Source organism: Chinchilla lanigera, unplaced genomic scaffold (genome assembly GCF_000276665.1).
Source record: "Chinchilla lanigera isolate Chin_1 unplaced genomic scaffold, ChiLan1.0 scaffold00006, whole genome shotgun sequence".
NCBI lineage: Eukaryota > Metazoa > Chordata > Mammalia > Rodentia > Chinchillidae > Chinchilla > Chinchilla lanigera.
The window spans coordinates 413,185-430,092 of NW_004955407.1; the positions used below are offsets into that span (position 1 = coordinate 413,185).

At 37.5% G+C, this 16,908-nt stretch overlaps 1 protein-coding gene across 4 annotated transcripts in view; it reads right to left on the reverse strand.

Moving 5' to 3' along the window:
• The window catches only part of Epha6 (EPH receptor A6), an 822,128-nt gene that overhangs the window by 14,770 nt on the left and 790,450 nt on the right, over positions 1-16,908 (reverse strand). For all 4 annotated transcript variants that reach the window (XM_013503527.1, XM_005375499.2, XM_005375500.2 and 1 more), the window contains one exon: positions 936-1,129. In XM_013503527.1, coding sequence (XP_013358981.1) covers positions 936-1,129 — 194 coding nt within the window. The remainder of the gene's footprint in view (positions 1-935; positions 1,130-16,908) is intronic.

Consider the following 16,908-nt stretch of genomic DNA (forward strand, 5'->3'; position numbering starts at 1 on the left):
TTTAATCTCTAGCTATTTCATGCTTGGCTTCACTTTACTGAGGCTGCCAATTAGTGATTTAGAGGTGAACTCTTACATGTTCTGCTGTGAACTGAGGCCTGTTTCAAATAGTCCTTGAAGAGCCTTGTTTTTATCGTCACTGAAACCCTGCACTGGTTTGAACTAGTAATCTAAAGTTGAGTGTCTGTATATTCCCTGACTGTCTTCTGAAAACTTTTGAAATGCTTTGGTTATTTGTAAGTTCAATTTGGCCTAAAAGTAGATGTATTTTCAAGTTAATGACATTGACAACATAATATTTATAGACATAGATGACAGTTTTTTTAATTGGACTTTTCTTATAATTGCTTTGTAGAGAGAAGTGAATAGATCTTCTCAACTCTAACTTATAACATGGTACATGAGTGCCTTCATTTTCTTGTTAGCCATCCTTTTCTGGCTTTAGGAACGGAAAGCAGCAACAGCCAGGTGTGATCATATCAGCAGGAAAAGTCCTTGCTCCTGGCTGATTCACAAATTATTGGACCCCTCTCTCCCTTGCCATTTTGAACAGAGGGACAGAACATAGAGTAAACAAGAAAATTAGAGTGGCTGCATGGACAAGCATAAATCCTACTTACAAAGGTAAGGAAGGACCAGTAAAGAATGATATATAAACAGCAAAGACCCATACAGGAAAATAATATAAACAAAGTAATTCACAAGGATTAGATACAGAGAAAAGAGAAGGGAAAGCTGTTTGCTTGTGACAAAATATCCACATTTTTCTTTAATGTTAATAATTTATCTATTCAGATGACAAATAAAATATAGTTTATACAAGGTCAATAACTAGCAAGTTATCAAGGCAAACTCTTCCCCTTCCTGTTATTCTCCTTAGTAGCTTGAAAGAAAGTATGTTTGTCAAGAGAAAAAATCAAAATTATGCATCTTACACGAGGATATCCTCTACCAGGGTGTGAAGGGCACTGGGATTGCGGATCAGTTTGTCAAGGAAGCTGACAATGTCAGTAAATTTTGGTCTGTGATTTCTCTCCTTCTGCCAGCAGTGGAGCATCAGTTGGTGTAGAGATGCTGGGCAGCCCATGGGAGCTGGAAGTCTGTAACCTTCTTCAATGGACAGAATAACCTAAATGAAAACATACACAGATTATGCTTTTACTTTTAGGGACAATAATACACATGTTAAGTTATAATTTCTTTATACACAAGAAGTAGAAGCCAAAATATTGGTAAACATTTAAACTACTTGTGATAAATAAACAAGGGCCAAGCAAGTATAAACACCAAGATTCTAAAGGAGAATTGCAAGTAGCTCCACAGCACTGTCTGACTCCTATGAGAGGAAAATATGTTTTAAACATGTGCTACTGGTGTACAGAAGGTAGTTAAGCTTTTATCACTATCAGCTTTTGTGTGATAACTGATAGCTAGAACCATCTGAAAAACCCAATCATAACATCAGAAAGTCAGCATGAGATTGCTCCATTTAGTGCAAATACCATGCAACAAATGTTTTAAGTGAAAATTAAGTAAAATTCTGCTAAAATGTGATTTTATGGATCATAGTTTATGCTTTTTATGTTAATATCAATATGTATTCTTTTTTAACCATTCCTTCTTCTTTACCCTTCATTTAATTCTCTCACTATTAAACTTTCTCATGATCTGACACCGACCTGACTGTGAAGTCATCTTGCCATAGCTTGTAAGGTCAGTGAATGCTGTTAGCCACACTGACAATGGCTAAAGCTACAAAACACCAGGAACATTCAGTTGGAGTCTCTTTTGGTGACTTTCAGAACTTGCAAAGTTCTTGCTGTGTAACATGTCAGTAACTAGTCATAGTGGCCACTGAGTACTTTGAATGTAGCTAGAAAGACTGAGGGACTGAATTTTGATTCATTTTAATTCATTAAAATTAAAATTAAATATCTGCATTTGCTGCTCTATGAGACAGCACAACTCTAGGGAAAATAATCTGTATAAGCAAGCAAAGTTAAGAGTCACAAATATTTTTTGAGAACAAGTATTTTTCTTGGTACTTAGGAAACCACGTATGAGATCAGGCAAAACAATTATCTCTTTAATGTATGACTTCCTCATCCCTGGAAATTTCCTAAAAAATGCAATTTTGATCTTGAACTCATGATTAAATTTTATTGAAACCTTTATTTTTATGCCACCTCTGTGAAAGACAGAGGAAAGGATTTATTCTCACTATTTTTGAGATGGGAAAGCTGACAAGTTAATATTTACATGCAGGCTCAATTTAAGCTCACCCTAGCCACACCAACAAGGTGTAAAGTCTGCAAATGTTAAAACACATAAGAATTCTACTTTTGCACCATCTAAACATTTTTTTAAAAACACTGACATCTTATTTTAATTTCCTTTTTAAATTGACACCATGTGACATGACTAATTTACGTTACAGGCAATTTGTAAAAAAGAAGCAGTAAAATGTCTTAGAAGCATTTTAACTGCTAAGTTTTAACTTGTGTTTCAGTATTAGGGGATTTCTCATAATCCCATCAGTGTCTCTGTGAACAGAATACTTTAACCTGAAAGGACATTAATATTTTTCTTATCGGGGCTGGGGATTTAGCTCAGTAGCACAGTGCCTACCTGGCAAGCACAAGGTTGTGAGTTTGATTCCTGGTAATGGAAAAAAAAAAAAGTAAAAATATTTTTCTTATCTTTTTCCACTTTTGCGACCAACTAGACCTGATTTTTAAGACATTTTGCTGTGTATTTGATAAAAACTAGAGAGTGTATAAACACTTGTAAAATACAAAAACCACTGTGGGTAGTTTAGAAAAGTAATGAAGAAAAAATAGCACAGACTTACATTAGAGAAAACCCCTGAAGTTCCACTCTAGGAGGGCTTGATAGTCAATTTGCCGTAGTTACCCAGTTGTAAGTACATGAAATAAAACAGCTGACAAGTGAGAGTATATTATGAGGAAAAGTAGCTGTCTTTATGGAATATTTACCATGTGTTAAGTACTTCATCTATTCTTCATTTACTGGCTATTATTATACAGCATGATAATTACTATTTCTGTTTCATATATGAAAAATTTATACTCAAAGAGGTTAGGAAAGTTGCCTAGATTCACATGGCTGGTACATTGTGGCAGAACTGGAATTTACACCTAGTTTCTTTAACTTAAAAATATTCCCTCTGGTCATTCCCTGGAAAACTTTTCTATTTTTATGGTATAATAGCTTCCTCTCTTTTTTGTTCCCCAATAAAATTTGCACACTGATTACTATGTTACCTTTTGTCATAGCATATTTAATGGGACTTCAATGTTTTTGTTTGGATCTTAAGTTTAATATTCTGGGTAAACTGAAAGCATACTACATAGTTTGTAAAATATACTATTCAACTTAATAGTCATTTCTGAATGCTTCTACACCTTATGTAAATTTGTATTGCATCTATTGCTTTGCATTGCTATTTCTTCATTTGTCTATCCTTCAAGGTTAAGCATGCTGGAAAGAAGAAATGATGCCTCTTGATTCTGCATTTTCATCACTTACTACAGTGCCTGACACATTAATAAATGTTACTGACTAAAAAAAGTTATTAGGAGAAATTTTTTATTTGTCTTGATAGTGGAACAGATTTTTTTAAAAAAAATCTTGGTGTATCAGGCTACTCAAAATGGATTCAAAGCTCAAGCATGACTGTATTTGAAATCCCCTCTAGAAGAAATATTAATTTTTAAAAAAGGTACATCAACCAGCACTATCTAAAAACATTCTCCTAATCTTGCACTGGTTTGCCTGAATAACCAAGTTGAAACTGAGGGCTTGCACTTCCTGAAGGAAAAGGAATTTGATTTAACACAGATTTTTATTAGCATCTTCTCCCTTTCCAGAGGAATCGCTGTTTTATGCTGGTGCCCACTGATGAAGAGTAGACTTCCCCAAACAACTTTGCAAATAGTTAACGTTCAAATCCAGGCTGCTTGACATTATTTCCTCTTGACAAAGTTGCTCTCATGGTTTTTTTTGTAAGAAAAAGGAGTTACAAGAGAGTGGGCTCCCTTGCCTAGAACATTTACCCTCTATGTCCTGTGCAGTCTGTGCCCTAGGACACATGTCTTTGGGGCAAGAGGAAGATCAGGGGACCCAAAGCTTTTTTTCTTTTTGATCTCTGCTTTTGAATTTCTTCAGTTCTTTAACTCATGTTCTTGTGAAATTTGTTTTAAGCCCATGGATCAAGACATATGTCAAATACAAACACCAACTATCCCATGGGACAGTAGAAATAAAACACTGTAGGTAAATAGTAATGAAACAGTAGCAATGACAAAAGCAGTTAATAATCATTGAGAGCTCTTAACTAGTGTCAAGGCAGTAGTCTTAAATGATGTATATGTATTGGTTCTTATAACCCTTATAATAAAAATATGAGGTAGGTACCATAATTATCCTAATTTTATACACAAAGAAATTAACCATAGAGAAATTTAACTTACTCAAGGTCATACACCTAAAAACTCTAGCTTTAAAGGTATCCAGATAAAAGACTAAAATAATATTATTTATACAACTGCCTAAAAGATATGTCTTTGTAGTGGATTTTTAATTTATTCATCCAGAGAGATAGATATTAACCACTTAAAACATACTATTGGTCATTCTACACATAAGAACAACATAAAAAGTAAGACATATCTTTGTTTTAGGAAATACATAATCTAGTGAAGGAGATCAAAGACTATGACTATGGTGAGCTACGTGAGCACAGAGGAGGACCACTTTTCTAGTCTCAGGAAGGCTTCTTAAAGGAGAAGAGCTGAGTCTTAAAGGGCGTGTGGAACCCAGGAGGGTCAAGTTGGAGGATGAAGAGAAGAGATGGGACCTGAAAGAAAGGAAATTTGTGTGGCTGGAATACACTTTTTAAAGAGACTAAAAGGTTAAATTAAAATATATCATCTCTTGATAATATGAATGAGTTTTCTTGCTATAAACTTTGGCTTTCTGCAAAAACAAAATGAGTTTTAGTGACAGTAATAATAAATTTGCCTTTCAGAAGAACTCACTCAAAGCACTGTGTTAGACAGCCAGAAGGAGGTTTTCAGTGATCTGGACCAGACTTCAGGGTGGATCCAGTGGAGACAGTGGGAGAGGGGATATGAAACGGACTGATTTTCAGGAATGCAGGACTGGGTTGAGATTAGATGTGGCAATGGAGTGAAGAGAGAGTAGTAAATCTGGCTTTTGGCTTGGTAAAGATAGAAGATACATGAAAAAAATAATTTGGGGGCTGGGCTGATGATGAATCCAGTTTTCAACAAGCTTCGGCGTTCAAGTGAAATATATAACTTTGAGGATTTATTATGAGGTAATTTCTGAGGTCTTAATATAGCTTATGTAATTTAGATTTTAGAATACTTGTTATTTAGGTCTTAAAATACTTATTATATGAGTATCATTATGCATATTTTATAGGTAACAAAACTGAAGCACAAACTGATGAACAGTGAATCAATATCACACTGCAAATGATTTCCTACAGCGTAGACCAATGTTCTCATCCACTGAATCACAGTAGTGACATAGAAACTATCTCTTCAGTGTTGAACCACATCCCCGTCTTAATTACCCTGAATTAGATCTCGAATCCCGAACCCTCTTTTCTGTGCTCTCACACACTCCCTGTTATCTGCTTATGATTTCCATATATTGTAGTTGTAGCTCAGCTTTCTATCAGGATTTCTATATTTATCACTTACAGGACATATCACTTCATAAAGGGAACATGAATTTATTTTGTACAAGACTAAGCCTGTTCTTTCTTTGGGATTTCTGTCTTTCACAAAGGGCACCATCACTGACCCATCAAGGCAGTGGTCAGGGAGATGCTTGAGCCTTCCCTGGTGCTCAAAATTAAGTTAATTTTCTCAGTTTTTTAATTAGTACATGTTTGCATTATGTAATGATTGCATTCCTTGTGGAAAAGTGATACATGTGCATAACACATTTCAATTCATTTTTAAAGTCCGTTTTCCCTCACTTCCTCTTCCATCTCTTGATTCCCTTCCCATTTGAAAAAGGTCTATCTCTCTACTTCCTATGATCTATCTTTTATTTTACATGATTGATATTTTAAGTTTCTCATATAGGAGAAACCATGTGATATTTAAGCATATGTGTCTGGTTTATTTCACTTAACATTATGTCTCAAGATGCATCCATTTTCCTGGAAGTGAACAAATACCACATTTCATTTGTCCATTCAGCTATTGATAGACATGTAGGCCACTTCCAAGTGCTAGCTATTGTAAACTAAGCTGCTATGTACATGGGTATCCATGTATCATGATTCTTTAATTCTTTCAGGAAGATACCTAGAAGGGGAATAACTGAGTCAAGCAGAATTCGTAGTTTTAGATTTTTGAGGAATCTCCATCCTTATTCTACTAGTATTGTACTTATTGTACTATTGTACTCACCAACAGTGCAGAAGGGTTCCATTTTACCAACAGCCTCACCAGCAAATGGCTACCATTAAAATTAAGTTAATTTTAAGTCATACGTTGTCAGCTGATTCTACTGCCCGCATATGTTTTAGGTCTGTTCTACTTTTAAAATACTCTTTTCAAATGACTCATTTTCCATTTTGATCCCAGCAGCAACCTCCTTATGGGTCTCCTTGCCTTCTCTTTCCCTCTTTTGGTCAGCCTCCAAAGTGCAGTGAAGCAATCATACTCAAAAAGGACTGTGATTATGTTCCTCCCACAGCTGAAGTTATACAGAGGTTTGTCACAATTCTGGCTCCCTCCTCTCGATCCTGTTGTGACCTGCCTTGTTTAACCCTTTGCTCTGGCATTATGGAACACCCCTAGTCTCTTGGGTGAGTGAGCTGGGCTTCTTGAAGTTCAGGTTTCCACGTGTTCCCACAGGGCATGCTGACACATCAAGTCAAACAGTGGAGCTTCCACAGCCAGGTGTGCGACTTCTGAAAACTTTACTTTTGGAGCATCTTGAGAAGCCTATATTAACATCGTCTTCATAAACATTTTTTTTGGGGAAAAGCTTTGCTTTGCATGCACTTTCTGATTCCTCAATTAAGGACTGACAGGGAGCAGCCTATGTGGTGATTTGTCTAACAGACTAGTTGAGGGTTGTTGTTTCTGGAGATGAAGGGGTGATAATTAACAAGATAGAATTTTCTAACAGCTTGGTTTTATGATATTCATAGGCTGTCATCCTTGGGGAGAGGAGTTACATAAGGTTATACCCTTATTTAAAAAATGTAAGAAAAATTAAAGTAAAAAAGTATAAAAGTGACTGCAATGATAATTTCCATGTAGGGCTAGATGGATTTAGACTCTGTCAATATTATTATCTAAAACCTGGGTGATTGCTCTAAATATACTATACTGCTTCCCTATCAACTACACTGAAATTTTTAACAGCCTAGAATCAACATAAGGTTCAGCTAGGGCATGTAGCAAGTAGATGGCTCTGCTCTGCTCTTGCTGAATTTGATGAATTTTCCAATTGCGTTGATAGTCTCTGAACCAAAGCAGGCAACTTGTAACTTTTTATTAAACAAGGCAAACAAAGATTAGACAATCAATAAGAAGATGCTCAGATATTCCCTAGATACACCAACAATGACTACTTGGGGTGTGTAGGGTATCATCTTTTTGTTATAAGACAGATGAATACCTCCGAAACAGAAGTGTATTGAATTTAGTTATTCATACTGTCTTTTCAAAGAAACACTCTCAGAAATTTAGCCAGAAGCCAGGTATGGTGAAACATGCCTGTAATTGCAGCACTTGAGCTGCTGAGGCAGGAGGATCACCAGAAGTTTGAGGTTAGACTGTACTACATAGTGAGTTCAAGGTCAGCTCGAAATATAACATGAGAACTTGTCTTAAAAACCAAAACAAAGCAAAACAAAACAAAAATTTAGCAAGGGCTGAAATGTCACTAGTAAATGAAATGTGAAATACTTTATTTGCGTCTTCCCTCTAAAAAGGTTAGAGTAATGAGAATAAAATACACAAAGAAATCACTATATCAAAGATTGATCTGTAATTTGTTACTTATCCTAAGATTTCATTTTTATAGTAAAAACTTTCCTAAAATGTCACACTTAGGATAATTTTCACCACCCTCCACTGGAGTCACAATAGAATGTCATGGATTTATCCAAATGGAGAGTGTTTGTGCTTTAATAGGTCACCATCCTTCAGATTGCTGAATGAGTGGATAAAGTGGGGAACAATATGATATATAAAACTCTCACAGGTTAATGGTAACATAATTTATCACTGGAAAATCTTCATCCCTAACAGTTGAAAGTCATACTTCTTGAGTTTGAGATAACTAACACCTGCTATGTAACTTTGCTTCTGTCTGTAAAAGTATTACAAAGGAGATGCCTGACCTGTGCTGAAGTCCTAACTTGTGACTAACAGCTAGATTTCTGTCTTGAGCAAGTCTCTGTCTCCTCATTAATGAAAAAAAAAAAAGACTGGACACTGCCTGCAATTATAATTTTCACTGCAGAAAACTATACTTCTCATCATTGAAACTGTAGATTTCATCTGCAAGAAGGTGGCTTCCTCTCTAGAACTGGAGTTGCTGTAAATTGAATACAGGATTCAGCCTCATCACTTAAAGGTCTTTTTCCATGGAGATCTCAGTGTGCACATGAATCTGTGTAGGGAGACCAAAATCCACTGAGGCCCAGAGTATATTCTTGTAAATTAAAACTAAGAAAATTTTGGGCACCATAATAATTTCTTACTTTTCTAGGTCCACCACAACAAACTATATTTTTTGGAAAAATAAAGAAGCATGACCTTTTCTGAAATCATTTTTCTTTAAGCAGCTAATGTTTTTAAAACTCAAGTCCATTTTCCTAAGCACTCTTTGGGGGAAAAAACAAACATGTCTTCACTGGCACATCATTTTGATTTTGGAAAGATATTAGGCAACTCCAAATAATATATTTCTCAGGACCACTAAAAATATCTGAAAGCTATAAAAAAAGCAGTTCAAATGAAAAAGGGATTTTAAAATGCCCTCATTCTATGTCTTCCAAAAAGAATGAAAATAAAAGTCATAACAACTAAAGATAGTAAATATATTTCTTCCAAATAGAAATTGAAGGAACAATTAATTTTTTATGAAAATGTTGCTAATATGTATACATTATCTTGTTCTGTGGTCATTTAGTTAAAAACAATTTTCCATTAAAACTTTTCCTGTGAAAACTATAGTAGTCTCTTATTAGTGGTTTTGTTTACTTAGAACTTTACTATTTAAATTATTAATGATGTTGATTGATTGCATCTTTTAATATTCTCTATACTCTTGCCCATACAGCAGACATACATAGTGTTAGTACAATTAGTACTTGCTTAATTAAAATGCTGCTATTGCCTATGCATTGATAGTATGAACTACTGAAAAATTGAGAAGAGGAAGTCCATTCTGAAAATTGCTTCAGTAGAATATATATTCAAGTAAAGACAATATTCCCTCTGTAATATGGGAGGCTGAAATAATAGGAATGGATTTTTAGCAATTTACTGTATCTTATACAGATCATTACACAAGTACAACTACATAATAACGTTGAGTTTGGAAAATCTAATCAGAAACAAAAATTGGAAATGACTGGACTCTCTAAGTCATAAAATCATATTGCATTTCTAAGTAAGTGGATTCTACACATCCACCATTCTTGGCTAAAATACTGAGCCATAATTGAGAAAGGTTACAGACCTATGAGAAAAAATAAATACTGAAAAGGTTATTTTTTTCCTTCTTAAATTTTGAAACAAGGAATCAATTCAGATAAGGTCAAAAGGTTAATTCTAACTCCAAAAATATAACTTTAAAGGTTTTATTTCCCACCTCCCCCCTCAGGTAAGCTTCAGAAACTAGAACTCATTATTATGTAAAAGATTTTAAAAAGGAGAGAGAGAGAGAGAGAGAGAGAGAGAGAGAGAGAGAGAACAAAAACACTGAGGCTGCATAATGTTTCCCAGTAAGCCTCAGATGAGATGCTCCCTGATAATGTGTTTTGCGAAAGCAAATAGTTTAGTAGCACGTGTCTAAAGGGTACCATACCCAGGAAGCATTTGGGTTTCAAACTGCTTCAAGGAAATTTTTTTTTTTTTTTTTTTTTTTTGGTCAGGGAACAAAACAAAACAAATCTCAAGACTTCAGTCCTGCATTCAGACCATTAGCTTGTGCTAAGCCGCCTCTTACTTAGGCAGTGCTACCTCTTACCTATGTATGGGCTCAGTGGGGATCTGCTATTCAGTGTTGCCTGGTGTTCAGGTTTTGCTTACATTTTCTTCTGGTGAGCACATCCCTCAGTGGAGGTGTTGGAGGGGAGAACACGCGCCCTTTGCATCATCTCTGGGGCTTGCGCAGCTCCAGCACTGTAATGGACTCCCATTATGTAGAGTTACTTTGAACTTGGGTGAAAATAACATAAAGCATCACCTTGAAATAATTTATTAAAAAATGGAAAAAAACCTTCATGTGCTAGTATATATAGCAAGAGATGTGCACATTCAATGTCCCTGTGAAAAGTGTTTGGTAAAGGGCTAAATGTGTCAACCATTAAAATTTGATTAAATATTTTTGGAAATATGGAAACAGCAAGGTATGTTGCATAAATTCTTTTCACTGTATGAATTTTTAACAGCATGAAGCAAAAAACTGCAGAAGGGATTTATATTTCCAAACACCGTGAGTCAACTCAGACTCTTTTGCTGATGGGAAACAATGGAAACGCTTCTCTGCAATGGAGCAGCATACACAATTAAAGATGCTTTCATCTCATTAGGTGTAACTTTTGTGGTATGGAGGTGCCTTTAAAAACTGGACTTGATCAACCAATAACAAATGCTGGCGAGGCTGTGGAGAAATAGGAACCCTTCTCCACTGCTGGTGGGAATGCAGACTGGTGAAACCACTGTGGAAATCAGTTTGGAGATTCCTCCGAAAACTAGGTTTAGAGTTCCCATTCAACCCAGCTATCCCCCTGCTGGGTATTTTCCCAGAAGATCTAAAAACATCATATCACAGTGATATATGTGCACCTATGTTCATAGCAGCACAATTTGTAATTGCTAAAATGTGGAAGCAACCCAAATGTCCATCCACTGAGGATTGGATAAGAAAATTATGGTACTTTTATATAATGGAATATTACTCAGCTGTAAAGAAAGATAAACTCGAGTCCTTTATATTTAAATGGTCACAACTAGAGACCATACTCATAAGTGAAATAAATCAAACATACATGTGCAAGCACCGCATTGTGTCACTAGTGTAAAACTTGAAAGAGTTAATTTAAACTCGGAGGTATGATAGACACTGTGAAATGATAGGAAACCACCGAAGAGTAAAGGGCTTCTGGGATGAGGGAAAAGAGAAGGGAAAGAAGGAGAAATTTTGTATGTATATATATACAGGATAGATAACATGGTTGTTCTTCTATCTGCTGTTTCTATGCTGAAAGAAACTGTCAATGAGTCTTTGGTTGACCAGTATTGCATGTCTATATCTGTTTTCATGAGAAGCCACTTTGAAGATATCAATATGTAATACAACCACCAATGTTAATTCCCTACCACTTTGTTTGTAACTCTGTATTGTCTGTATTGTGCTTGTGATATGTTGTAAAATGTTGTATGTCTGTTAATGTTTCCCTCCTTTTATCCTTAAAATAAAAAAAAAAAAAACAAAAACAAAAACTGGACTTGTACAGTATGGCTTAGTAAGCAACAGCACTTCAGAGTAAGCAGAGATTGGAACTTCACCAACTCCTTGGGTAAGTTACTACCGCTTTCTAAGTCTCAATTCTTTTACCTAGAAATGGGAGTAAGAACAGTATTTACCCCAGAAAAGTACTTGTACTAGTAAATGAGCTAGTCATCTAAAATATTTGGTTGATGAAAATCTCAGAAAATTCAAACTATTATTACTATTGATTAATTAAACTCTATGTACCAAGTGTCATATGTACATGTTCTCTAATTCTTTGAAATTCTTCTTTATTTTATTTTATTTTTTTATTTTTGTCTTTTTGAGACAGGGTCTCGCTATGCAGTTCAGGCTGGCCTTGAGCTCACTTTGTAGCCCAGGCTGGTCTCAAACTCACAATGATCCTCCTGCCTCGGCCTCCCAAGTGCTGGGATTACAGGCGTGTGCCACCATGCCCGGCCTTTCAAATTCTTCTGATAAATATTTTGAACCCCAAAGCAGTATCCAGAAAGTTTAAAATACTTGCTTAAGATTCTATGGCCAGTGAACAATGGAAATGGCATTTGAACCTAGAACGTTCTAGTTATATAGCTCTTCACTGGGGCTGATCCTGCCCCCTTCAATGACAGAGCAATGTGTTTTAACATTGCTGTTTCTCATGACTGGGAAAGTGAGTGGTATTAGAACCTAGTGCACATAGGCTGGGGATAGTGCTAAATGTCCTGTAATGCACAGGGCATCTTCCTCCCTCCCAAAGTAAAGAATTACCTGGCCCAAAATTTTAATGCTTCTGAGGTTGACAGACCCTGCAGTCAGACTGCTGTCACAGTATACCCTGCCACCTGACTGGAATACCATAATGCACAATGTTAATATTTTGGTGCTAGTAACTTGAAATAAAGTTACTCCTGAAAATGACATGCCAAAAAAGGGAAAAGAAAAACAAAAAAAGATATACTTTCTGATGCTATTTGGGGATTTTCTCTCTCATTTGAAGTGATCACAGGGAAATTGTGAATCATAGTGTTTTAGCTACCTGGGGTACATAAATTAGCACTTGAAATCAGCTGAGGTAGTTATAGTGTTCATTACCCTGACATGGTTTTTGTTCAGGGTTGAGCGGGACCCCAAGAGAGCCAACCAGAGTCACCTGTGGGATTGGTACAAAGAGGTACAAAGGTTGGTGCAAATACTGGTACAAAGAATTTTTGCAAAGAAACTTTATTATGCAGGAGTTGCAAAGCTGGAATACTGAGCTCTGGAGTACAAGCAAGGTAGGAAAGAGCTTAGCATTAGGAAAGAATGAAGTCAAGCAACCCAGGGAAGTACTAACAATACTGTACAATCCCTCTGGGTCCAGCATGCTAAGCTACCTTCCTGGTTTCAAGATGGAAAAATTCTTATCTTTGCTTAAATTAGTTTGGGTTGAGTTCTCATCATTTATAATCAAAAGAACCCTGAACAATAGCATGTGTGCTCTCTTAGCGTAGATTTTTTCAGTAATTGTATTTAGAAAAATATAACTATGTTGTGTCCACACAATGTTGCTTCTACTGAGAAAAAAAAAAAAGAAAAACACAGACTCTATCCTGGACAAATGTCGTTCTAGTTCAAGCATGGGTAAGACTTTAAATCCTATAACTTCATCTTATAACTTCGTTGAGTAAGGATTGGGTTTACTTTTCTTTTTACTATACATATTTATGGGGTACAGTATGAAAATTCCACTCATGCATGTAATGCATAACAATGAAACAGTAATTATCATTTCCACCTCCACAGACATTTATTTTCTTTGAGCTCTCATAACCTTCAAACCCCACAACTTCTTCCTGGGTAACTGTATCCTGGTACTCCTGTCTCCCCTTCTTAGCCTCTGCTGCCTGCTATTTCCCGCTTCTATGAAACAAGCTCTTTAATCTGCCACATATCAATATTTGCCTCTTCTGTGCCTGGTTTACTTCACTTAACCAACAGAGGCCTGAGTTTTCAAATTCCCCAGCCCTGCTTCAAATTACACACATTGCCATGATTGGCACATGTGCAATAACTGACTGCTGAATGGCTAAACAGATTGCACCTGCTGTTATTTTTGTTAGGTCTTTTATAGACTAACACTCTGCTTTTTCTCATTTTCTTTCCCTAAAATACAATGTCAAATACCTTTAGGAAACCCATTATATTATGCACTAAGCCAAATTCTGCAAACTCAGAATTGCTCTTTTAATAAAATATACCATAGTCTGCAAAATGGAAAAACTATTTTATAAAAATTATCTGAAATTTTCTAAACATTTAAAAATCATAAAACATGGTAACATTACACTTGGTCTGTGCTCATAGCTTTACTCAACCTATCAAAATATAATAAAATATATAAAATATTCAAACAGAACACAGTTGAATTTTTATTTATTATAATACTTTTCTTATTTAAAATTCATCTTGGTTGGAAGAAGTCAAACATAAGACTATACTTTGACCAAATATATAAGTAATACAAGACAAATAGGGAATACTCTGTATTTGGAGAGAGCTGCTGGGAAAGTTTTGGTTAAGCTATTTCTGCTTTTAAACAGAAATTCTGGTTACAGGATCTGTCACAGATATGCTGACTTCCAATATATCTAGCTAAACAGAATTCCAACCCTCTTTACGGTGGCAGCAAAAACTATTTACAAGATACATAAAAGATTTTAACTCTTGCTACTTTCTTTTAGTTTTGTACTGATCTGAGAATCTCAAGGTTTAGCTTTTCCCACCCCCAGAACTTCTACTGTTTTTCTCCCTATTCGCAGACTCTTGTCCCACTATTCTTTACACTCATTTAGACACTACCTGGGCCTGCAAAAACAACCAACCTCTCAGTAGAGGAAGAGTTCAACCTTGTGCTATGAGCATTGGCAATCCTGAACAAAGGAGAATGGGCATGATGTCAGAAGTCTACTCCTGGTTGGAACAGCTTCCCCAGTTCCAGAAAGGGTCTCTGTGGCCAAATGAGGTTTAATAGACAAAACCATGCTCTAAGTAGTCATCTTTGTGGGATAAGGGGGTCCAGAGGTCTGGTTGACGGCCATGGCGGAGGAGCGAGTCTGAGCAAACTCAGACTTGTCATGTCCTCGACAAACCAAGTGAGTCACCCTGCCTAGGCTGTCCCGCTCTGCCCTCCTGCTTCTGCACCACCCCTGCCAATAGTAGCACCTCCAAACCATGCCCCTAGCCTGCCTCCATTGCCATGCTTCTAGTCTGTTCTATAAAACACCTGGTACTTCTGCAATAAAGTAGATCTGTGCCATCAGCCTGGTCTCTAGTGTCTCTTTCTTCACTGCGTCGCCGCTTGGCGTGGGCCCAGGTCCCTCGACCCAAGAGGTTCGACCTCAAGTGGAGCCCGAACAGGGACCCTGTGCACCCCCCGGGAATCGGTAAGTGGCCCCTGCCCTCAATATGGGCTCCGCTCTTTGTAAGGAGCAGCACCTGCAGGCATGGGCCCTTGCTGCTCTCTTACAGGCTAGACATTGTAAAATCTCTTATAAAACTCTCTCCCAATATTGGGGATTGCTCCTTCCCTTTAATCCTTGGCTCAAAACTGCTAACCTGTGGGACCCACAAACATGGTCCTGCCTTACCCAACGGATCCAAACAGTGGAAAAACATGAAGGAAAAATCTTTCCCGGAGGGCTCCAGCCTTCCTTACTTACTATCTGAGCTTGCTTAACAGGCTCGGAAAGTATCACTGGGGTGGATTCAGAAGCCTTCCCTCTTCTGGCAGACTCCGCTGCATGTGCAGTGGAGCCCCAGATGCCGAGCCTTCCCTCATGGGACAGCTCGAGAAAGACCTCTCCCTGTCAGTACCCCTCCCATCTGAACCAAATGCCAAAGAAAACCCCAAGCCAGACAATATAAAACCCTTGACTCCCCAGCCTAAACCACATAATATATATACCCCTCACTCACCCCCTTAAAACAAGAACCAAAGATGGTGCCTGACGAAAATTCTCCACCCCTGATGGCGCCGAACAAAAACTCCCCGCCCGGGGCTACTTCCTCTTCCCCACACAATAAGCCCTGCCCCATGATGAAAGCAGAACTTGATTGGGACGAGCCTCCTGCTTTTCCCATAGCGCCACCTGCTGACCATACAATAACACCACACCCTAAAAATCCATGTGATGAATATCATACAAAAAGAGATATTAAAGTAAAACCATCCCAACAATGGGGCGATTATTACGAAGGATTATGTAAAATAAGAGATAGTCAAGCAAAAAATTGGGAACAATGGGAAACCAAGACGAATGATATGTTTCCTGTAAATTTACATCAAAATCCTGCATGCCCCTTAAGATGCTATCCCCATGAACATTCCACTCTTAAACGCTTGAGAGAAGCCCTTAGGGAAGATGGCCTTCAAGGCCCGTTTGCACAACAGTTAACTGAAACAATTAGCATGGAGATGAACTGCCCCACTGACTGGAAACAACTGGCTAGAGCTGTCCTTACTGGCAGAAAATACCTAGACTGACTGGCTATGTTTAAAAATGAATGTGAACAACAAGCTGACCAAAATCATGGGAATAATGTGATATTAGACTATGACTGCTTAGCTGGTGAGGGCATATATGCCTCTCCTGCGGTACAGGCACAAGGCCAACCTCAGTATTTTGATCAAGTGAGGATGATAGCGGTCTAGCGGTTTGAGTCTGTGCTTTACCTTTGCCCAGACCTCCTAACGGGTCAGAGGCACAGGCAGTCTGTGATTGCTACCCGTCTGGCCTGCATCTGGTTCCTGTATGTGTCCTGAACTGACTGGAGACACAGAATCAGGTGGTTCACAAACTGTCGACCCTGCAGTTTGTGTCCGAATCATGCCTGTACCCTGAACTGCCTGGAGTCATAGGTCCACTGGACCAGGATTGTCACATCAGTGCAACCAGAGTCTGGGCCGTGCACATGCCCTGAACTGCAAGGGGACGCTGGATCAGATGGTTGGACATCAGCTGACACCAATGCCCACGTCTGAGACTGGGGATAACTAGATACAAATCAAAAACTACTGGAAAACCCAAGATTAAGTAGCGCTTCTCAAAGGTCACTCAGGGGCAAACCTGACCAACAGGAAAACTAGGGACACTAGTGGCCTTT